Raw genomic sequence first — 24,926 nt, 5'->3', positions numbered from 1 at the left:
TCACAATTTTTCACGAAATTTCAACAATAAAATAAGCAATTATAGTAGAGAGATTGAGAGAGATTGATGAATTGGTGAGTAAAAATGGAAGAATGAGGGGGTATTTATAGTTGAGAATTGGGAAAAAGTGTAATTATATAAAGTTTGGGGTTAAAATAAAGTTTGGGGGCCAAATGACTATTTTTTAAACTTCCAAACGGTCAAAATTGCAGCCCAACGGCTATAATTTTAATTTTTGACCGTTGCTATTTTTAAAAAAAAAAAATTAAAAAGTAGTCGTTAGGCCCGGTAAGACCGGCCCAGGCCCGCCAGCCGGTCCCGGGCTTAGCGGTCCCGGGCTCGTGGGCTTTTTTACCATACCCGGCCTGCCACGGGCTTTTTGCACCATTAGGGACCGGTCCGCCAGGCCCGTTTAGCCCGTTAGGACTGCGGGCACGGTCCGGTCCCGGTCTCAGCCCGGCCCACCGTACAGCATTAGTTTTATCAATGGATCTCCCCCAACTTCTCACTTCGTCAACTAATTCAAGGACCCTTACTCTCCTATGAATCTACATTGCCGCTTAGCCATATCATCCTCCCTTCAACCTATAATTTATCCACATTTTCCTTTGAACTACCTACCTCTATCTCTCTCCTTATCCATAACTGTTATGCCATGTAGTATTACGATGATGTTACGCTCTGCAGTATTATATTACGATGATGTTACGCTCTGCAGTATTATATTACGACGATGTTACACCCTGTAGTATTGTACGATAAATTTGTCGTAAAATAATTGACATCAGTTCAAGGACAAGATTATTTGGAGATTATAAGTATTATGCTATTTCAAGCAAGTGATAAGCAAATTCGTGAAGGTGAGAAGGTAAGCGAATCGAAGAAAATGAATTCCGTTGAAGTTTGACAATTTGGGGATAAAATACGGTCCAAGCTATAATAACTCGTATTTATGGACTAGTGACATACAAGATGCCACATGACTATGATAGTAAGATGTATAGAGTATGTTAAAAGTGAATAGCATTTTAAGTAATTTGAGATAATTCTTAATTATGTGGATAATTTGGATAATTAATAAATTTTAGTGAGAGATTAATTAAAACTTTGGATAAAGTTAAGGCCTCTAACGTGGCAGCCAATGGAAGCTAAAGAAATGACTCTTGAATTATATAGCAACATGGCAAATTTAGAAGACTAAGTGGCTAAATCATCAAATTAGTGGGCCTACCAACTAACACTTTTAAAGAATTCATTTGAAAGTGCTAAGCTTTATTTTGGATGCTAAGCTTACGGATGAAACTTCAAAAACTTCATTTGAAACTTTCTAATGCGATAAACCGTGAAATTTGCAATTTTAAGAGAGCACGGTATAATCTTTCTCAAGACTATTATACGGATTTTTTCTTACTTTGATCTACCGTTACGTGTTCTTCGCAAAAGACGTGTGTTAGAGGGATTGTCAAGAGAATCGGTTCAGGTGTGTTAATGCTAATCCTTCCTTCTTTTGGCATTTCCAAGTAACGATACGTAAGCTTAATGTTATTTCATAAGTGTTTCTACTCTTAGCAGTTAAGGATGTCTATGTTATTTGTTCCGGTAAAATAATATTCAAGCATGTCTAAGTATGTCCCTAAGTCCCTATTGAGGTATATGATAGAGATGTTAATGTTTATAATATAGTGATACACGTATCTTCATGCATTTACCACTGTGCTACAGTCGGTCGGGCAGTTACTACCAGTTGGGCAGTTATGTATCATTATTTACCACCGGTTGGGCAGTCATGCATATTCATTTACCACCGAGCTACGGCCGGTCGGGCAGTCATGTATTTACTACCGAGCTAAGGTCGGTTGGGCAGTTACACATTTACCACCAAGCCATGGCCAGTCGGGCAGTCATGCATTTACCACCGAGCTATGGCCGGTTAACCAGTTATACATTTACCACCGAGCTACGGTCAGTCGGACAGTCATGTATTTACCACCATGCTACGGCCGATCGTGCAGTTACCACTGATCAGTTGGGAAGTCATGCATCATAAGATATGGATAATAGTCTCAAAGAGAAGCATTACATATACAAGTATAATGAGTATGCATATACAGTGGCACTTCAGAGATTCAGGTTGATTCTTATATGTCTTTAATTAATGTTGACTTATTCTTATATTTTAGTTCTGCCTTACATACTCGGTACATTATTCGTACTGACGTCCTTTGGTTGGGGACGCTGCATTCATGCCTGCAGGTATAGACAATCAGTTTGACGAGCCCTCATAGTAGACGAGGTTAGCATTCAGCTAAGGATCGGTAAGACTCCACCTCATTTGGAGTGTAGCCGAGTCTATGAGTCATCGTGTCAGAATTTTGCTACAGACTTATAGGTAGGCCGGTACCCTATCCCATTTGATGTCAAATAATCTTAGACGCTTTGTAGACAGAGGTTCATTTTGTACAATATGTCAGAGACTTTGACGGCACATATATATTCATATTTTAAGAACGATGGTTCGTTGATACGAGTTGTGGCCCACTTATAGTTATACATTACGAGTCGTGGCCATATTGACCCATGATAGTAAAAAAAAACAAAAGTTACCGACACTTTGCTATTTTTGTCCCCAAACACCAACCCATCACATGGCTTCAACGCATATGCACTGTCATTGATGCTACTTACATACACCACAACATTGTTAAACCTTTCTGGCATATTTGGTTGACGCGCAATTTAATCACTCAGCAACACGGGTATCTCATCATGCAATTCTCGCCATGCTATTGAATTTCACTGCTTAGCCACTACTTCACAATAGTCTAAACCCACTATTACCATTCATGTTGGCTGAACTCATCCCCTTACTAGGTATAAACTTAATATCGACTGTGCTTTTCAATTTTTCTTAACTTTCGTGTTCAATCAAACATGTTTACATAAATTGAAACGAGGAGTAGTACTTTTAGTTTTCTAATAAATCAATGTTGCGTTATAACCCCCCAAAAAAAGTTGCATCAACAAATTGCACGCTTCGAAGTGATAATTTTATTTATTAGATAAAAGGAGAGAGGTTGGATTGGATCACCCAGCCATTCTTAAATGGTGGCTAAAGCATTTCATTCTATTTCTTTTTTATTTGGCCATATATATTTGGCGAAATAAAAGAGTTCTTCTATGATTACATTTCGACAAAATATATAAATAGAAAATCTCATTGCATGCGTACTCTTCCAACCTAACATCTAACCACCCATTCCTGAGAAAAAATACAAATAGGAAAAGATGGTGTATTTATTTCTTTTTAGATTCCGTTGTACGTCCTTAAAGTTAAGTGGAATTGATGGCAAAAGGTTGGATTGAAATAAAACACAAGTAAGTTAATTTCTAATACTGCAAAAAAGTATAATATTCCCTCTGTTTAAAAAAGATTGGATAGTTCGGAATACAAGGATCAAAAAGCTTAACTTTAATTTGACTGTGAATTTGGAAATAGATTCTTTAAATTTTTGAAAATAAAATTTATATTTTTGGAAACTACATAAAAAGTGTTATAAGTCATAATTCATATTCAAACATCTTTATAAAATATTTAAGAAAAAATGGTCGAAAAACAATCTCGTAAACTTCAAAAATCGGAGTAATAATGCATGTCAATCTTTTTGAAACAAAGGGAGTAGCCTAGTAGTATATAAAAGAATTCGGAAATTTCTTATTGACCACCATGTGCAAGAGCATTTCAATGTACTTACTCGTTGAAGCTAACAGAAAAAGGAAAACAATGACAATATAACTAACTCCACGTGTTAATTATTTACCAAAACTGAAGCGTTAAAAACCCAATTAGGGCCACTAATAATAGCATGCTGTAATATTACTTGTGTAATAAAGCATACTTTAAAACGTATTAGAGATAACATCTCTAAAGAATTGAATGGACTCCTTTATCTAATAAGTCGGAATTATGTGCTTCCATTTTCAGTCTATTAATTAATTTCCAAAATAGTTTTAGTATTGGAAAAGTACATAAAACGTCTATCATGTACCCAAAGAAAAAAATTAATAACACATTGAAAATGTCATGATTGACAAAATTTGATTTTAGCTTTGTAGGTAGAACACATTGTCCATATAAATCATACTGTAAAGTCTTGTCGCCGAAATGCTGAAAGTTCTTGTTGGATATCACAAGATCAACAATTATAATTTTTTTTTCGAAAAAATGATACAGTATAGCCGCTATAAAAATAATAGTCGAAAAATATATAAAATTTTATATATTTTGTATGTTATATACAAATTTTATACTTCCTCTGTTCCAGTTTATGTGAACATATTTCTTTTTTGGTCCGTTGCAAAAAGAATGACCCATTTTCTAAATTTGGTAACAATTTTGCATAAACTTACAATTCTACCATTAATGAGAAGTTTTTATAATAACACAAATACTCTGGACCACTTTTTGACTTGTTTTGGACCACAAATTCCAAAAGATTTCATTTTTCTTAAGCTCTGTGCCCAGTCAAACAGATTCACATAAATTGGAATGAAGAAAGTATATTTTTTTCGGTCACCAAATATAAATAGTTTCTGGCGGTAGTTATTACCCCTTCTTTTATCTAGTGGGTACACATTTTTTGTTTGTCAATCCAAATGTCAAAAGTACACAATGTTTGGTAGTTATTACTTATGATTAGGTGTTACACATAATTAAAGTAAAAGTCATTCGGTCCACAAATTTTATTGTAGGTCCACCCCGTTAAGTGGCGTTAATTTAGGCAAACTAACAGCAAAATTAAGAACTTGAAAGTTAAAAGGTGGAGGTCCATTGTTCACAAAATGTTCCTCCTTGTGGTGGGTAAATATGATGACTGCTGGATTCTTCCAACGCTTTTTAGATTGAAGAAGTAATTACTCCCTTTTTACCTAGGGGCGGAGCTAAAGCTTTGGATGCGGGCTCGGTTAAACTCAATAGTTTTGGTCCAAATTTTATATTTATAAATTACTAATTTAGAATTTAATAACTTAAAATAAATATAATTCCGAATCTATTTGTTTCAAATCTTGGTTCCGCCTCTGTTTTTACCTTACCATTTTGAGTGTCACAATTAGCCCTAAGGATCTAAAAGTTAAAGCATGATATTTGTAGGAGGCAATGAGAAATTAAAAGCGAATGGAATGCTATGATCTATGTTTAGATGAGGATTAGCAATTGACTCTCTGTCTTACCTTAATACTCCCCCCCCCCCCCCCAAAACCCACCCCAAAAAAATGAGGGAGTTGGGATACTTTTGAATAGTAGAATATGGTCTTAAATAATTATATGAAAAAAATAAAGAATGTGATAAAAAGGTCATTAAACAAATAGTGGGTAATAGAAACGTTCAAGAGAACATATAAGGAGGGAGATCTAAATAAAACATAAAAACAAACAAACAAACAAACAATAACAACAACAACAACAACAACAACAACAACAACAACAACAAACAACCCAGTATAATCTCACTAAGTGGGGTCTGGAGAGGGTAGTCTGTACGCAGACCTTACCTCTACCCTAGGGTAGAAAGACTGTTTCCAAATATACCCCCGACATCCTTCCCTCCAAGAACATCCCACCTTGCTCTTGGGGAGACTCGAACTCACAACCTCTCGATTGGAAGTGGGGTTGCTTAGCAACCCCTCTTGCTTACCATCAAAACATAAAAACAAACAGTTTTTAATAAATGAAAAATAAGGTTCAATTCTTAGTGGATCGTTTTTGTGTTGTGAGAGGTCAAATAATTTGCAACGTTCAGTACTTCCTGAATTAAAGGAACATGAATATTCTTTTCAACTATAGAAATCATGACAACATGTTATAGTATATGGTTCTTAGGACTGAAATGTCATTTTACCTAAAAAAAACATGAGTTCAAAGGACTCTTCATAATGCTTTAAGTACTGCATGTTCGAAAAAAAGCTAAATACAATAAACCATGAAAACCTCACATCCTCTTTCCCTCTTCTGCATCCTTTTCGCCGCCGTTCTCCTCCACCTCCGCCTTGTCCCGTCGTTTGCTCTCCTTGACCCTACCACGTTTTCATCAGTTGCCACCGTTCCTGATGCTGCCGCTCCTCAACCTTTAAATCCTGGATATGTCTCTGCTGACACAGACTATATTCGCTCGAGTTGTAAAACCACCATGTATCCTGCCACCTGCTACCATTCACTTAATCACTATGCCACTGCAGTACAACAAGACCCTGCTCGACTAGCTCGTGTAGCCGTCGGAGTAACCCTAGCCAAAGCCAAGCGCATGGCAGCTTTCTTGTCCAACCTATCACGCGAAGCTGACTATGGAGCGCAACCACGAGTTGTAGCTGCGCTCCATGATTGCTTCTCGGTTTTCGGTGACACCATCGATCAAATACGTGATTCATTGAGTCAGATGCGTAAGCTTGGTGGCTCCGGCGAGTCGTTGAGGTTTCAGATGAGTAACGTTCAGACATGGATGAGTGCAGCCTTAACTAATGAAGACACTTGCACCGATGGATTTGAGGATGTTACTGATGACGAGCCATTGAAATTGGATGTCTGTGATCGTGCAGGGAAGGTGAAGGAGGTGACTAGCAACGCTTTGGCTTTGGTAAACAATTTTGCCAATAAGATATCAACTCCATGACAGATGAACGGTTGAGTTGAAACATATATTATTATTGACCACGTTAGTTGTTGAGAAGTTTAGGTTGCATTATTGGCAAAAGTGTGAAGATATTAGTGTTATCATATTTGTACTAGTAAAGTGGGAGAAAAACAACAAAGAGTTGATGCATGGAGTGATTGTGTATGGATCCTTTTGGTTTTGTGGGCCTCCACTCTAACGAAGTGTTCTAGTTCTAAGTTTTAATCTTTTCTTCCTTTCTATGATCCTGTATAAACTCAAATTTTGTGTCTGAATCTTTTCTCTGTTTTGTGTTTTAGAATTGACAATTATTCATGCAACCAACAGGTAGAAAATGAGTGGTTTGGTCAAACTTGGTTGAGTCAAAGCGGATCAAATTAAAAAATGAGTTTTGACTCAACCAAGTTGGTTGAATGTCAAAATGAGTTTTGACTCATCTGCTTGGTTGGATGAGTTACTATTTATCTTTAAAATAAGTGGGTTGGGAGAATCACTTAAAATAGGTTGATTTTGCCCCTAATCTAACCGCTAAATTGGAAACTAAGAACATATTATAGTGTTCCATATTATGTTATTTCTGATTTCTCTCATTTATTTGTTCTTTTGTAGTAGAATGTTGGGTCTGACCAAAAGAAATAGAATTGTGGCCAAACTTGTTTCATATCAGATCGAGAAAATGCATGTTACTGGGACAAAAGGAACTACAAAATATGCACGAGTTAAACAAAAATAACAGTAATATTTAATGTAAAATAAAATGATGTATGCTTACTGCTTAGTGCATAATTAGCCACAGTAAGTAAAATCCAACTACTCTTCTGCCCTCCACTTTAACTGATTTGAATGGAAGTTAACGGAGGTGTCTTCTTGATATCAAAATGATAGTTAAAAAGGGTCCCAATGTTACCAAAATAGCAAGAGGAACCTTACGGGCTTTTTCCCTTTTACTAGAGTAGGATTACAAACCGTGAAACACTACTGTTTTGCTTTGGCTACTCAAGCAATTTTAATTCTCAAGTATCATTATTTTGGTTTAGTTGCAGAAAATTAAAATCCACATCCCCACATACAGGACTAGATCAGTTTCTATAACTTCGAAAGCAGAATCAAAAGCCGAAGGTAGCATGTGTCTTGGCTGTGATGTCAACTGACAACACTGGACACAACACCTTCTTGGATGCTCTAGCGAATGGTAACAACCGCTTTGAAGTAGCCGAACATCAATCTTTAACTGTAGTCCTCAGTATCCTCACATCATGGATTGGTCTGCATTCGTATTCAATGGAAGAGTAAGTAAACGAAACCTGAATTAGAGCTTTCATACTCAATAGTATGATTAAAGAGAGGACTAACCGACTAACAAACTTCAAATGCACAAATGAGGTTTTTTCTGATGCATGACATGCATTTCAAACATATAACAGAAACACATTCTTATCCTTTTCTGCGGCAAGGACAAGCTGACCATAAAACTATCGTTCTTTTGCAAATTACATTCTCTAAACAAATATGACCTTGATTTTTGATGTTTTCTGTAGGCATGACATTTGTTCGCATGCTAATGTAAAGTATATGATAGGAAAGCACAATACCTGTCAGTATTATCAGTTTGAACACTGCCAAGTCTCTTGATAATTTCCATTCCCCGACAAACTCTTCCAAAAATGGTATGTTTCCCTAACATCACATGAATGAAAACTTCATCAGCTAATAGTGCACTTAAACAGCTATCAATGCGAGATAAGAACAGACTACAAACAAAGAAGAGATGGAAACTGTATTCGCCATGCTAATACTAATTGCAACTAGAAGGACATATCAACAGAGCTGGGGTGGAGAACTACATTCAGCATAAACCAATGTCTTAAGAATATTCTCTATAATTTCACAGTGCAACTTAAGTCATGACTAAGATGGCCTTGGAGATAAATGCAATTGAAAATAATTGAAATTACATAAGGAAAAAGAGAAAAGTGAACTACTATCCTTCCTGATATAGAGAAGGTATAAGCACCCCTCCTAATCAAAAAGGTATAAGCAACTCTAAAAGAGTCAATCAGCCATGCCTCAATCCCAAATATAATTGGGGTTGGCTAGCTCTTCTAGGGGAGTAATTTCATAAAAAACAAAATACTATATCAGTGCTCTAATATGGTACTTATCATTTTAGATCCCTTGCACCAGAAACCCAAAGCCGAAAATAATGGATCAAGCCAATTTGTATATGGCACTCAAAAGCATGGCTTTCAGGGCACAAATATTATATCCTGAAATATGCAGAACCTAATTTAGTTGTCTAACTGAAAAATGAGAACGCTCGCAAGAATTGATCGTGGCTTTATGTACCTAATATTTTAAGGAAGTCTTAATAGGGTAGCTCATGAATTTTTACACATCATCTAGGAAAGAAGAATGAATATTTCTTCCTAGTTCCTCCAGCTTGGTTTGGTATGAATTGATTATCCTGTCTCAATAAAAGCTAAAAGAGATTGCCCAGCATCTCATCATAGAGGAGCCTCCTCAAGTATATGGATATTCATCCATGAACTTAGCTCAAACATGTTGACAGACCCGGGATTCATCTGAATTTTGAAGCTCCTTTTTTTCACCATTTAAACGGTTCCTTACAGCTTCAAGTTCAATCAAAAGCTATAGTTCCACTTCTTTGAGGTACAAAGAGAAAAAGGTTGTTAAGGGAGCAGCCGAAAAATAAATCAGCCATGTGTACTACATAATATCAGGGATGTTAAGGGGTCATGCCACATAATATCAGGGATGCTTTTGAGTCTTGGAGTTACTGGAAAGTTGATAGCACCATTAGGAAAGTATGGAAGATGATACCTGCAACTATTTTTTGGAGCATTTGGAATGAGAGAATCAGTAGGTGTTTTGATGGAGTATCAAGTATCAACTTCTCCCCACAAACTCAAGGCTAGATGCCTCATGTATGGGCTTATCTATCCCCTATAGACTCCCCTGATAGTTTTTTTAATTTTGTTAGCTCCCTAGTACTAGTATAAACATTTGTAAGGCGCTAACAACTGCTACACTCTTTTGTAATTTATGCATCTTCCTGATGCCAGCAATGGAACCAATTACTTCATCAAAAAAAAAGGTTGTTAAGGGAGCAGCCGAAAAATAAATCAGCCATGTGTACTACAGGACATCCAGCCGATTCAACAACAAAAAGCCTATTCACACAAATTGACGGAAAACAAGCTGGATGTGTACTTACCATCAAGTGATTGTGCAGGTGCCAAGGTGATGAAGAATTGACTTCCATTTGTATTCGGCCCAGCATTAGCCATGGATATGATACCTGCTCCTGTATGCTTTAACTGTTGGTTTATCTCATCATCAAACTTCGCACTGCGAGGTTGACTTCCTTAAGTTACTCAAAGGCCAATTATGTAAAAAGATGATCTCCTTCTTCACGATGTATGACAGACAGGTTTTAGCATGTCCATAAATGATACAACAGCAAATGACTCTACTATTAGATGCCCCAATCAACTCTTCACCATCAATTCCTCGTTAATGATGTATCTTTTTCGAAGGCACTGGAGATAACAAACTAGAAGCAGAAAGACTACAGCTAAAGCATGTGGTAGAAAAATATATGTATGTTTAGAGCAACCTTGAACCGATGTTTTTAGATCTACTAAGCTATTCTCTTCTCCTAAGTTTTTTTAATCAAGTAATAAAAGTTTATTAATGTTTGGGCAAACAATGCCCCGTATATAACAGGTATACCAAAAAGTAGAAAGCCTACAAAATGATATGGCTTTCTACAAATGAAAGCCCAACCTTCTATACATAAAGGGACCTCACGAATGCACCAAAATGAAATAAGGGATAAAAGGCTACTCCTAAATCGTGAGAAATTCATCTCGTCTCCTTAGTCATTCATTCGGTTATTTAAGGTCATGGTTCTTTGACTTTATTGAAAGGACTTAACCCTTGGCATTACTAAAAGGTCACCCTTCTGAAGTTGAAGAATCAAATGATTGTTGACTCTTGCCTCTTGGTTGTACATACACTATATGTTGAATCCCTTGACTTTTTCGTTTATTTACCTTTTTTATTGTTTGAATCCACGCAGTGAAAATCTTGGCTCCACAACTGCTTAGGCAGATGAGAAAAAATCACCTAGTAATTTTTTGCCTCTATCAGAATTTGAACCTGCGACCTGATATTATCATCCAACTGCATTTACCACTAGGCCACACCACCTTGGATGAGAGACCTTCATTACTTGTTGATGTCTTTTAAATAGGCCAAGGGGTCTCCAGAACTAACTAGATTGGTTCCCCTAAATTGGTTTCATTGTAACTTACTCTCCGGCAAGAAGTAGTTATCTCGTGCTACTTAGCTTTCTCCTACTCACACTGGAAATCAAACTCAAATTTGAAATAATTGATATACATATTTTACATTATTAACAACACTTGAAGGTATTTGGCTAATCTTATAAGCAGGTCAAACTGGCTTATAAGCACTTTTTGGCTTATCTACGTGTTTGGTAAAATTAAAAGTGCTTATAAGTCAAAAATAAGCCAAAAGCTATAAGTTGGTCTCCCAAATTTCAGTTTATAAGAACTTTAGGTTTGACCAAAATATTTACTATTCTATCCCTAAAATACTTTTTTTAAAACAAAACTCTTTGTATAGCCAGTTATTCGGCTGCTTATTATTAATTTCAGCACTTTTATCCAAACACGTAAATGCTTATTTTTTAAATCAGCTTCAACACTTAAAAGTGCTTTTCAGCCTTATCAGCTACTCTAAATCAGCTAAGCCAAACGGGCTCTTAGGCCTTTACATACCCGTAAATAGATTCTCCACCTCTTCCAGTACCAGTTGGATCTCCACCTTGAACAATAAAATCCTATACACAAAATCAAAAAACAATATAAACACATAAATCACTTAAAATTAGCAACAATCGAAAAGAGATGAGAGCAAAAAAAGAACCTTGATAATTCTATGAAACTTGACATTATCATAGTACCCTCTTCGAGCAAGCTCTATGAAATTCCGACACGTTCTTGGCGCATGCTTGTAATACATCTATAAATAAAATAATCAAATTTGAAACTTTTATCCTCATTAATCCCAAAAAGAAAACCCAACTGCAAAATACTCAACTAAGAAGAAGAAGAAGAAGAAGAAGAGGAGGAGTACCTCAAGTGTAAAAGAACCCATGGAAGTTTCTAGAGTGACCTCTGGAGGCCCTCCTTCTGCACTCGGCCACATCGAGGCTTCAGAGCTGAGTATTCAGTGTTCAGGGGCTGCTGCTGTTGAGAAGAAAGTTGATTTTTGGCGTTCTGGACCAATGGCGTCTGCACTATATAGAGGTCTAGTACCGGGTCGAATAGCGGATCTAATTTTTCTCGGGCTTGAATTTGGGTCGAATTAATTTTAGAACGGCGTTTTAAAATTTATTTATTTTTGGATTTTTACCTTATTATACACTATTTAAAACTTTATTATCTTCCCTACTAAAGTTTCAACTTAATTATATGATCATATTTACCAATTATATACAAAAAAGTTTTAAATGAGTATTCCTTTATATTATGAATTAAATAAAGAATCAGTTATTTCCTTATCCCTTTATACTTGCACATACTCTCTCTCCATCTGTGTCTCTCTATCTCTCTCTTCTCTCTTCGTCTCTCTTCTCTCCTTCTTTCTTTTTTCCCTAAATTTTCTTCATTTGATGTTCTCTAATTTTTATGATTTCTTGTTGTATATAGTTTTAATGGAATTCATCAATGGATTTCAATCGTTATAACTTAGCAATTTCCTTTGATGTTGCACAATTGGTGTTCAAATTAAAACTGTCAATCAATAAGTATTGAGGTGTTTGACGCTTTACCATTGACAGTCATTAAAAAGTTTGAAACTTTGAAATAGAATTTGGGTTTTCAAATATCATTATTTATTTGGATTGGGTGTTGTTGTAAACAATTAGAAATATTGTTTGGAGTTTATATCTCAATTTTGATGGTGTTTTGGTGAAGATTAGACTTGATTTTATATGAATTTCAGATTGAAAGAATTGAAAGAAGAAGAAGAAGAAGAATACATGACATAAATATACTTATGAAATTGTAGTAGAGTTGTATTATAATTGTATGTAAATTGTATTCTGTTGTAGTTATATATATTTTTTTATTTGAATCTTGTATGAAAGTTAAAAATAGTTGTATAATATATGAATCATTGTATAAAATTTACATTTAAGTTATCAATGCTATCTTTTTACATAAAGTTGTTGATATGTATCAAAATTGTATTAAGAGAGTAAGTTTTGATTAGAATTTTAAAGAGGAATAAGCACACACCACAGATAAAATATATACAAATCAGATACAAAATATATACAGAAGACATATTGTATAAAAATTATATTTAAGTTGTATGATATTGTAGTTGTATTTAACTGGGTAGAAATAATGTATTAAAGGTATAGATAAGTTGTAAATAAGTTGTATAATATATAGTTAGTTGTATGAAATTTGTTTTTACTATGTATGTTATTGTAGATATTCAAATTTGCACTAAATTTGTACGAAATTTATTTTTAATTTGTATGTTGATGTACCATATATTATTTTTTTCTCAATTAATTTTATCTTCTATGAAGTCAGAGAAAATACTAAATTTTGTTCAGCTGCAACATTCGATGTAAGTTTTTCGTCGCCTACTTTCATTATCTTCTTCTGGTTGTCCGAAAATTTCAAGTCTTTAAAATACACTAGCTATAGCATAACGCAATGTTTACTCAAGAACTTCAAGTTTCGAGTTTTCCAGCTAGTCGCTGACTATTTCTTCAGATGTGTTCTTTCATTTTTAACCATTTTAATCTGTTGCACTGCCACTTGACCGAGACTTTCACAAAACAAACAAAAGGTTTTATGGCAAGTAGTCAGCATAAATCTCGTCAGTAATTTTACTCTTTTTGGCTTACTGCATTTTTCTTAGTCATTGATTCTTACTCGTTGATGAGATGATTTTTTTCTCCGGTGTATCGATACGTGGTGACCTATCAACTATTGGTGTTGATAGTACTTTCCTATCTGGACTATTAGCAAAGAAAAATAATTATATTGCTACAACACATTAATGACCGTAGAAATCCTATTCCATTATTAAATCCACCAGCAAAATAAAGAAGAAAAAAACCCAAGAAAAGAAAGATGACAACTTCTGCGGTATCTCATGGCTTTGACGAATGTATTTTGAAACAATTATCAAACAAAAATCCCTAAATATAAGTTCGATCCGGAGAGAGGAGAGAAAAAAAAGAAAAGGGTTGTAATTAAATCTCTTGACCGAAGGTACTAATAATGTATTTGGAGTCTTTTAAGGTGGAATGTATATAATTTGTAAGCAATCCTTGTTTAAGGCGGATAATATACAAAATTAGAATAATTTTGGAAAATAAGTTTCAAATATTGTATAGGAACGAAAAAAATTCCTTTTTTTTTAACGACAAATAGGCATTTTATTCATCTTCAACAACATATTACACTGGGTTGAGGGAGAAGCCAAAAACCTATCAACTCCCTAGGAAAAGGTTGAAAGATAGACAAATCTATCTTTTTATACAAAGGAAGTGTTTACGGATTACAGCCAGACACACTACTTTCAATCACGGCGGATCATAAACAATGTCAGTCTTTTTTTTGTTCGATATACGAAAATTAGGCAGATTCCATCTATCAACATTAAGGATCCCTCTAATGTGACTTGGAAGGGACGTAAAGTTCTGAAAGATTTGATTTTGAGAGAAATTATAGCTCAAGGCTGCCATCCTGTCAGCAGCATGGTTAGCTTCCCTGAAGCAGTGTGTCAAGAGAAACCCATATTGTTCTTTATATCTTCTTAATTCTTCTACTTACTGAGATATTCGCCAAGGCCTTTTGTAGAATCCATTCACACAGTCTACTAACAATTTTGCATCATTTTCAGCTATATAATGATTCAACATGTTAGTAATGCACCAATTAATACCAAATAAAAGAACTTGTGCTTCTGCCGAGTTACTCGTTCCAGGCCCCAAAGGGAGGGTGTATGCGCAAATTAGGTGGCCATCATTGTTCCTAATCACTACTTCCCCTCCACAAATGTCATATTTGCAACTTCCATCAGAGTTGATTTTCACATAACTAGCTGCAGGTTTTATCTAGTTCACTAGGGAGGTTTTCTTGTGTAGATATATGATTTTTGACCCTCCCCAAGATTTTTCATATTTTAGTACGTAAATATTTAATTTAGGCCATAGCTATTTCAACTCATTTTTACTCTTTTACTTTATTTTATTACAAGAAAACAAAAATTACAAAAAAATAGGTTCATTAATGTTTTGTAGTCATTTTTTTTAGTCTTGAAAAATACCAAAAATAGTTTTGTTTTAATGGTCAGTCTTATTTTAATAGTTCTTTTACTTAAGTAGGATTAATTAATAAATGAGATCGTATTTTTAGTCTCGTTCGCGGGGAAAGAATAAAACTTGGGTTCGAGCAACCCATTTTTAAGTCTAATTTTGGACCTAACCCATAATTTCCAAGCCCATAATTCCTAGGCTTATACCCCTAACCTAATCACTACTATCACTACTCATGTATAATAGTACCTAATGCCTAAATAGAGGGGGACACTTAAAAAACCATCCACCGTTTTAGAAGGACCCCTTCCCCCATCAGATTGTTCGTCTCTTTCTCCAAAAAGATACAAAAAATAGAGTAAAGATCCCTGCACCAAGGTTCAGCAATGATTTTTCATAATTTTGGACCACACAATCCTTTAGCACAAAAACAAAGGAGGAGACCATCTTCTTTTTCACAAGAAAAAACTCCATTGAAGCTCCCAGCCGCACCCCTCACATGGACACACCTTAAGAACAAAAAAAATAGCTAAGAGAGCAGCCTCTCAATTGCTCTTCTTCTCCAACCCATCCTATCTCCTTCTCCTCCACACACCAGCTGTAAAACACCCCAAAGACCACCTGAAACTCTCACAAAAATATCTGCAAATACTGTTAAAAACAGCCCCAAATCTCAGTGTTAACCACACCTCCAAACACCGAAAATATAGCACAAGAACGTAGATCATCAATGAGTTCGATTTGAGTCCGTTCGAGTCATCGATTTCGGTTTGAAGTTCCATTAGCAGCAAAGTTCTTAATTGATCTCGTTGAGGTTCACGACGAGGTCTCCAGTTCGGATTTCATTGGTGAGATTCACTGTTTAGCTAGCTGTCCTAAGATCTATTTGTCGAGTGTTTTAGCTGTGGTCTTTGCGTTTGTTTGGCCCGTATAAATGTAAGTTTTTTTTAACTTCAACTTCATTTAATACAAGGTTTTTCTTTCCCTCTTTCAATATTTTTGTTGTTTGTTTCCATGATGTTTACCGAGATTATGTTCGCGTGAGTTTAATTTAGATGATACTCTTGTTATTATGTGGGGTTAAATGTGCTAAAGTTGTAAATCTGTTTGAAAGTTCTTTTTTAACTCTTTAGTGCATGCTAATTAGTTCTATAAATCTGATGTTATATGTAGAATTAAATAGAATATTATCTTTTGGCGTATTTACTTTGCCTTAGGTTATAGCGTCTTTTTGTTTCCTTTTTCAGAACTTTGCAGTTAACTTCTCTAGTGTTTTTGTGCTAATGTCACCTAATATACTTACTGCTTTTGAGGAATGAATTGAAACATGTTAAAGCAAAATGTGTTGGCCAGCGAAGTTGTATGTCTAGGTCATGAGGGCTAATTAGATTTAAAGGGAATTGTGTGTGTTTAAATGAAGCATGTCATGCTGCAAAGTGCTAATCTCTTTTGACGTTAGCCTGTAGAAATCTGTATTGGAATTTTTAATTGTCTTATGTTCTGTTCTGCCAAATATTGATAATTCGATGACATGGGTGTCAAATAAATTTCCCATACGCCAACGAATTAAAATCGTCTCAAAGCTTTGGGGTTTAAAATTACATGTATCAAAGATTTAGTCCATATGAAAATAACTGGAATCTCAACTCCAACAGTTCCTTTGCCATACTACATGACCTTACAACAAATCTCAAAACTAGTTTATGAAATAATTACAAAGTGCGTAGTTGTTTTAGGTGTGATTAATAATAAAATTATCATAGCTACGGGTACGGTTTCCGTGATGTAGTTGTGATACTTAATTTCCTAAACTCAGGTGTGCATTTATGTGACCCAAATCCAAATCTCAAACAACGTTAGATAAAATATGTCATGAACCGCGGGTGCATTTATGTGACGTGGTTCAAGACATGTTTTAGATGACTTTGAATCTTTTTCCTAAAAAAATAATTATTAAATAAAAGCGGTTATAAAGTTAAAATTGAACCATAGGATAAAACATGTATTAAAATCAACTAAATAGGCCAAATACAATAGTTGAGCGACCGTGCTAGAACCACGGAACTCGGGAATGCCTAACACCTTCTCTCGGGTTAACAGAATCCTTACCCGGATTTCTGTGTTCGCGGACTGTAAAATAGAGTCAATCTTTTCCTCGATTCGGGATTTAAACCGGTGACTTGAGACACCATAAATTATCCCAAGTGGCGACTCTGAATTTTTAATAAATAATCTCGTTTCGATTGTCACTTTAAGTTGGAAAAACTCCTTTATACGCCTTCCGGGGGTGTAGGTAAGAAAGGAGGTGTGACATCTTGAACAAAATAGTGTTTCCAAGTAATTGAGATATGTTATCCCAAGTTGTATTCAAATGTACGCTACTAAATTGAGCCATCACTAGATGAGAAATAGTGAAGGCTATTAAGGACAAGGATCTCTTAATAGTAGTCCTTTCAGTATTGTATTTTGCATTGCATCTCGACCTCCATATTTCCCAAGAAGCCACAGTTGGTAAACGTTTAGCAATCATAGTTGAGACAGGATTTAAACATTTTCTGCTCCACCAATTGATCAGAACTTGTCTATAGGATATGTTAGTGTAAGGAATACCTAGGGGGGTATATACTATTTTCCTTAGTTCTTGTGCAAAGGTGCCACCACAAAATAAATGTTCTATATCTTCAATACCAGGTATTTTACAGCATGGGCATCTGGATGGAATGACAAAACGAAATCTAGTTACTCTATTATCAGTAGGTATCATGTCCCTTAGAGCTCTCCACATTATAAAGTTCATCTTGAATGGTACCTTTTTCTGCCAAGTCATAGTATCCACCCACGTTTTACTCTTCTTGTTCCGGAGGATTTGCCAAGCTGAGGAAATGGAAAAAATGCCTTTAGTATCTTCTGTCCACACTGGCATGTCTATTCCTTCCATGCTCAATTGAATATTTAGGCTACTTATGGTGTTCTTAACACTCTCTAGTAGGTAAATGTCCCAACCATTCCAACACCATTGCCCTTTAATTAAATTCTTAGATATTTTGAGGTTCTTTGGCTTAGTTCCTTCAGGTAGAAAGTCACTTAGAGGTCCTAAGTTGGTCCAATTGTCATACCACACAGATATATCACCTTTTTGCATTTCCACAAAATATTGTGATCCACTCTCCTTTTAATCTTGCACATGGCATTCCATGATTGTGATTGCCCTGAATACCATTGCTTCACCAGAGGGTGCGACCTTTGACAATATTTAGCCATAAGGAATTCCTTCCATAATGGCTGACTTGTTCTGAAATTCCACCATAGTTTAGTTGTAAAAGCATTACATGTATCTTCTAATTTCCTGAAACCAACACCTCCTTCAGAGTATGGAAGACATAATTTATCCCATGCTACCCAATGGCATTTTTTCTTCTCAGCTGTACCGCTCCAGAAAAATCTCGCCATCATTCTCTCAATTTGGTGGAGGACTCATTTTGGTGGGTGAATAGCCGCTAACATATGCGTTGAAAGTGATGTTAATACATGTTTGATGAAAATTGCCCTGCCACCAGTAGAAAGAATTTAGCATGCCAACCATTAATCCTATTTAGTACTTTAGTAATCATATCAAAAAAGATGTAGATCTTCTTCCTTCCCACATATATGGGACATCCCAGATATTTAAAAGGAAGAGTTTTATTTTCCATGGCGGTGATTTCTTCCACTCTAGTTATTTCTTCAGGTTGTGCAGTAGGAGCTAGTATCACACAAGCCTTGTTTTTGTTTATCAATTGTCCAGACACCGCCTCATATGTAGCTAGAGTCTCCATGAGCATGTTAAGAGAATTCCTGCACCCACTAGAAAATAAAATAATATCATCAGCAAATGCTAGGTGGTTAATCAAAGGACCTCTTTTACTCATATAGAAGCCTTTGAAATCCTCTCTACAAGCAATAGAATTTAGTTTATTAGATAAAAACTCAGCAGATAGAACAAAGAGAGATGGAGATAAAGGATCCCCTTGTCAAAGACCTCTATCTGATTTAAAGAACCCATGCCTTGTACCATTGACTATCAAAGAATACCAGTTTCATGATATGTGCCTGAAGATCATATCAATCCGCTTTTCCTTAAACCCCCACCTTCCTCATTAAAATACATAAATATGGCCATGAAACTCTATCATAGGCTTTGGCTATATCTAATTTCATAACCACATTACCATTGGTACTTGGCTTGCCAATTTCTTGAATAATCTCTTGAAATGAATATTTTCAGTAATGGACCTTCCTTTTACAAACCCACTCTGGTTCCTATTGATAAGATTAGGAAGCACTTTATTTAGTCTAGAGCTCATTAGTTTAGCAAAAATTTTGCTAATAATATTACATAGACTAATAGGTCTTATATCAGTGAAGTATTGTGGTGAATTGACCTTCGAAAGCATCACTATGCATGTATGCGTAAAGTATTTAGGAATAGTAGCTCCACAAAAAAAAACTTTTATGGCTCTAGTCATATCAGAACCTATAAAGGTCCAAGTGGCTTGGAAAAACTTAACTGTGTAACCATCAGGACCTGGAGCACTATTAGGATTCATGGAGAAAACACACTCCTTCATTTCTTCTTCAAAGGGCATGTTCTCTAAAAACTGATTGTTATCTACTGAGACCATAGGAACAACACTTTCCAGATCATAAAAATCATTGTACTCCGGAGTATGGCAAAAAATGCCTTTAAAATATCTAATTGCAACTTCGGAGACTTCTTTAGTGTCCTTCACCCATTGGTTATATTCATTCTGAATTTTATTGATGCTCAACCTTCTTCTTCTATCTTTAATAACCCCATGGAAATAAGAAGTATTAGAGTCTCCATCAGTCAGCCAGTCTACTCTGGCTTTCTGCCTCAGGATGTTGTCTTGAAGCTTCAGATATTGAGTATACTCAGCCTTGGCTTTATTAAGATTGATTCGATTACCCTCATTATTGTCTTCCACCAGCAGTTGTTCAAGGACTTCAATTTCTTTTTCCAGTCTTTTAGGATCCTCAAAGATATCCCCATGCGTTTCACGTGACCAAGAACTTAATCTAGTAGAAACCTTCTTAAGCTTCTGATGCAGGGTCCACATAGGATTTCCTAGATATTCCTCTTCCCAGATATTTTTTACCACATCCTGAAATTCAGCATGTTCAGTCCAGAAGTTTAGAAATTTAAAGTACTTAATATTGCTCTCATTGTCATTACCAAATTGAATGAGCATTGGGGAATGGTCAGAATAGGCTCTTGCCAAATGAGTGACAATGGTTTTGCTATACTGATCAAACTATTCACAATTATGCAGAAACCTGTCTAGCCTCTTCCAAACAGTATTAGGGGCACCTCTATTATTACTCCATGTAAAAATGTTTCCAGTAAAGCCAGCATCTTGCATACCACAATCTCTCATACAAGAAATAAAGTCAACTTTTATCAATTCTATAAGGTGTTCCCTCATTTTTCTCGTCAGGATCAGCTATAACATTAAAATCGCCCATGATAGCCAAGGGGCCTCCCAGAACATTATACATAACATTTAGCTCACCCCAATAAATCTTTTCTTAACAAAGTTCTACATTATACGTAAATAGTTGTAATATGAAGCACTGTAGTTGAAATTATGTGATGTAGTCTGCACGTGACCTGTTGCTCAGAGTCAGTCACTATGTCAACTTCAAAATCATTGGACCAAAAAGTCATATTTTGTTATTAACATTGAGTGACAACCATGAATCCTAATTTGTCTCATGTATCTTTCTATTTGGTCTGCATTCACAAAAGGTTCTTGCAGTCCAATAAAACTAACCTTGTATTGATTTTTAAGAGTCTTGAGTCATTCAAAAGCACTTTGGGAGTTAACGCTCCTTATATTCCAAGAGATTGTGTTAATCATTGTTGACAAAAGGTGATAGAGCTATGTTTTCCTTCAGTTGGCATTGTTCTTCATAGAATTAAACCCTCTGTTTTCCAATGTAAATCTCTATTGGGGATAGATTATTGTTGTTTGCTAAGGTATGATGGTCTTCACTTATTTCCATATCCACATCTTCATGCAATGTAGTATGTCCACTTTTTGAATTTTCTAATTCACTGTCTGAGATAGACTCCTTCCTAGGTTGGAATTGAGTTTCCTCAACTTCTTCCTCAGATTCTGTCTCATAATGAGAATAATCATCATTTACCTTCTCTTTGTCTTCTTCCTCTGATTTGTGGGTCTCGTTCCTTATATCGACTTTCATGGAAAAAAATTTATAACGTTAGGGAGATGAATAAGATCTGCATTGCTAGTCTGATCCTTTCCCTTCTTTAGATCTTCCTCTATGTTGGGATGTATCTCCGGATCTGGAGGTTTAGAAAGCTTCCACATTTCAAGATTCAACATCTTCTGACCTTCTACACTATCACTAAGATCTAATCCTTGATCTTGATCTGTGAGCTTGGCTTTGTCTTCCTTAGCATCATCTCTATTAAATATCCTTTTCTTACTTGTTGTCTCTATTTCATCACGATGTTTCACTTTTTCAACAAAATTGTTCTTCTTGGAGATTTTGATTTTCCTAGAAACTCTTTATTTAGGTTGGCTTCCTACTTTGTTCACCACAGTATTTCTCTGTCTCCTCTGATCGATACTCTCAATTCCCATAGAAGTGAACGTCATTTTTTGAAGTCTGTTTGATATGCTCTGATTGATTTCTTCATTTTTGCCATTCTTTATTGATTCAGACTTCTGTTGCTTTTCATGATTATCTTTACTGCCTTGAGGGATGTCGATGGCGTTAGAGTTCTTTGTATGATCTTTCACTTAGGTAACCATCTCGAATGATTGGACCTTGGAATTGGCCAAGATTCATTTATTTCTGTGCCCTCATTTTGTGGCTTGTTTGGGGCCTTCTGACTTTCAGCTAACATTATGGTGGGCTGAACATTGCTATTGTTATTTTTGCCTTTCTTCATTCCCCGGCCATTAGACAAAGTAGTCCAACCGTCCTCATCCTCTACATTTTCACATTCATGGAAGTTGAATCTTGAAGCTTGTTACTAACATTTGTTTTAGATTAATGTCGACTTGCATTTCACTAGCACAATTCCCCCCCCCGGTTCTCTCATTTCCTTCTCTTTTTAACTAGGATCTATCTCCTTCCTCTCGTTAGCTTTGTTAACATTTTGTCTCAGCTCAGGATGAAGAATTGCACACTTAAGGTCGCTGTGAACTTGCATTTTGCAGTGGTTGCAATATTCTAGTATAGATTTATATTCCACTTTTTGAAGAACGGTTTCTTTTTGTCCTTTCTCATTGAGAATATCTATCCAAATCTCATGAAGTAAAGGTCTTGTTATATCAATTTCAACTTTAATTTTTGCAGTAGTTGGTCTAGTCTTTGATAGAGTTGCCTTGTCAGTGATAATAGGAATACAAATTGGCTCCATAATTCTACATAAAGCTGCCCATTCAAAGAAATACCACCGTAAATCTGGTAGTTTAATCCATACCGGGGCCATAGTCGTTTCTACTTCAGGGTTGAAATCAGTGGTCCACTTTTGCAATTTCATTTGCATTCCACCAATTATTGGAAAGGTCCTTCCATAAATGTTTCAATGGTACCCCTCCAAATCAAAGTCAATGAAAATATTCTTTAAATTGTACGCACCTATTTTGACTGCTCCTTTAAGAGGGATCATTCGAGTAATTTCAGGGCGCACCCTTTCAATAGATGTTCTGGTTCTTGGGAATTTGCCTACAATAGTGAGTCGACATGTCTCTGCTAACATATCATGTTCCTCCTTCGTGAAACTTACCACCGACTTCCCATCGACAATTTCATATGGTCTATGCCTGAGTTGGATTTTTTCCTTAGTTGAGGCTCCATTGTTGCTAGAGCCTCCAAGTCTTGATGCAAAGTTCAGGGAATAGTTTCTGCCATGAAAGATTCAATACTTGGAGCTACTCCCTTTCGGGAATTGTTTGTTTGATTTGTAGATATGTTTCGATGAGCTAGCGGAGGGAAAGAAGAATTTTGCATGTTAACCAAATTTCAGTCTTCTTCTTCTTCTTCTTCTTCTTCTTCTTCTTCTTCTTCTTCTTCTTCTTCTTCTTCTTCTTCTTCTTCTTCTTCTTCTTAAGTAAGAATTATATTAACACTAAAACTATGTTAGGTCCATAGTAGAGACATTAGAAGTTTCATCAGCCATAGTTAACCCATAAGTGTTACTGTTAAGGTTATCAGGATTTGCTATGTTATTGCAAACAATAGTAGAAATGATTCTAATAGTAACTAATCCCCTTTTGTTTGCGTTAACTAATATTTTTATAGAGTTTGGAGGTGTTATAAAAAGAGCTAATATAGTTCGGGGATCGTTGCCGATTCCTTGCTTTAACAAAAGTCTAACACTGTTGTCATCTCTGAAATTATGTCGGGGTATTGCATTACCCAACTTCTTCAATAGGTACTTGTATTTAGTGACGATATTAGGATAATTATTTTCTAGAAGTTGATCATCTTAGTGTTATAAAATGAGCTAATATATATAGTTCGGGGTCGTTAATAGTTCCTTGCTTTAACAAAAAGTCTGATAGTTTGTTGTCGTCTTTGAAATTATTTCGAGGAATTGTATTCCCCAACTTCTTCAATAGGTACATATATATAGTGACGATGTTAGAATAATTATTTTCTAAAAGTTGAAGAAAATATATAATGACTGACAACTTATTTCCACCAGAAATTATGTCGAGGTATTGCATTCCACAACTTCTCAATAGGTACATGTATTTAGTGACGATGTTAGAATAAGAATTTTCTAAAAGTTGAAGAACCTTAAATGAATCCGTTTCAATTTCTGGCAGAAAAAGCCGCCAATCATCATCTAGTTGTAGTCCACAAGGTATTGCCACCATGCATTTGGAGAAATCAAGCAGCCAATTTCCTTGCATGTTTTTGAATAGTCCGCACATACCGCCTTTGAGTAAGGCGTCATAAAAAGCATCATTAATATTTAATTTGTAGTAATATGTTGTTAGGTGTTATTCAATGTAGACGGTTCTTTGTGGGACCAAGGATAATGTTGTGCCGGTAAAAAGCTTTTATTCCAAAGAGCGTGTGATAACTAAAGTTTTGTTAATTTTCTTTTTTCTTTTCATCTTACATTTATTTATTGATATAATGACATTTTATACGATGAGAATAACTTTTAAATTTTTTCCCTTCAAAATATGCTCGTATCAGTAAAATAAATTAGAGCTCCTAGTGAATTAAAAGAAGAAAAAAAGATATAATATATAGTCTTTATGTAGTTCAAAAAATACATAGTTTAGATATTAAAAGACGTAATATTAGCATTAAGAAATAGATTTTATAAAATTAGTAATCGAACACCTATAGACCATGGTATTTCAAAACTTTAGAAAATAGATGCAATTATGAATTTGAAACAAATAAATATAGCCGAATTTACATTTAAGTTTATCAACGGACATCGGGGAATCAATATAGGAGATAGAGTTAATAATTTTTCCAAATTTTTATATTTGACAACGTGAGACATGGTCTAACTTTATTTGATTTTTTTCAATCTATCAAGCATCATTCGACCAATACTCGAAAGGTTGAATTCCTTTATTTTTAAATTTAAATGTAGACTAGACATATTTAGTGCTAATGAGTGACACAATCACCACAGAATGTGACCTATTAGCATAAAAATGTGACTTATAAATAGCAATCATAAAATGCAAACTTATGGATAACTATCTTCAATGTGCATTGTAAGTCGCAACCACGAAATGCTACTATAAATCGGGAAATGCGACTTATAAATCGCAATTACTGAATCGCTACTAGGCAAA

At 35.3% G+C, this 24,926-nt stretch overlaps 2 protein-coding genes across 2 annotated transcripts; one reads left to right on the top strand and one right to left on the bottom strand.

Moving 5' to 3' along the window:
- Positions 1 to 5,978: 5,978 nt before the first annotated feature.
- On the top strand, positions 5,979 to 6,665 carry LOC104247370 (21 kDa protein-like). The gene has a single exon (XM_009803361.2). It carries the CDS (start codon positions 5,979 to 5,981, stop codon positions 6,663 to 6,665), a length of 687 nt encoding a protein of 228 aa, XP_009801663.1.
- An 838-nt stretch (positions 6,666 to 7,503) lies between these two features.
- Positions 7,504 to 11,996, bottom strand: LOC104247371 (peptidyl-prolyl cis-trans isomerase CYP18-2). The gene is made up of 6 exons (XM_009803362.2): positions 11,850 to 11,996; positions 11,640 to 11,735; positions 11,492 to 11,553; positions 9,901 to 10,034; positions 8,258 to 8,342; positions 7,504 to 7,931 (listed from the first exon to the last, which is right to left on the bottom strand). Exons 1-6 carry the CDS (start codon positions 11,919 to 11,921, stop codon positions 7,886 to 7,888), a joined length of 495 nt encoding a protein of 164 aa, XP_009801664.1. The 5' UTR covers positions 11,922 to 11,996; the 3' UTR covers positions 7,504 to 7,885.
- Positions 11,997 to 24,926: the final 12,930 nt, after the last annotated feature.

The sequence above is a fragment of the Nicotiana sylvestris genome, chromosome 7 (assembly GCF_000393655.2).
Source record: "Nicotiana sylvestris chromosome 7, ASM39365v2, whole genome shotgun sequence".
Classification (NCBI taxonomy): Eukaryota; Viridiplantae; Streptophyta; class Magnoliopsida; order Solanales; family Solanaceae; genus Nicotiana; species Nicotiana sylvestris.
The sequence above is the reverse complement of the archived record's forward strand: the minus strand, read 5'-3'. Positions and strand labels throughout refer to the sequence as shown.

Excerpts from the sequence above, each read along its gene's own strand:
- LOC104247370 (XM_009803361.2), top strand. The coding sequence starts at position 5,979 with ATGAAAACCTCACATCCTCTTTCCCTCTTCTGCATCCTTTTCGCCGCC.
- LOC104247371 (XM_009803362.2), bottom strand. The coding sequence starts at position 11,921 with ATGTGGCCGAGTGCAGAAGGAGGGCCTCCAGAGGTCACTCTAGAAACT. Across the intron at positions 11,736-11,849 it reads TGGGTTCTTTTACACTTGAG|ATGTATTACAAGCATGCGCC; the intron begins GTACTCCTCCTC and ends TTTTATTTATAG. Across the intron at positions 11,554-11,639 it reads AGTTTCATAGAATTATCAAG|GATTTTATTGTTCAAGGTGG; the intron begins GTTCTTTTTTTG and ends TTTTGTGTATAG.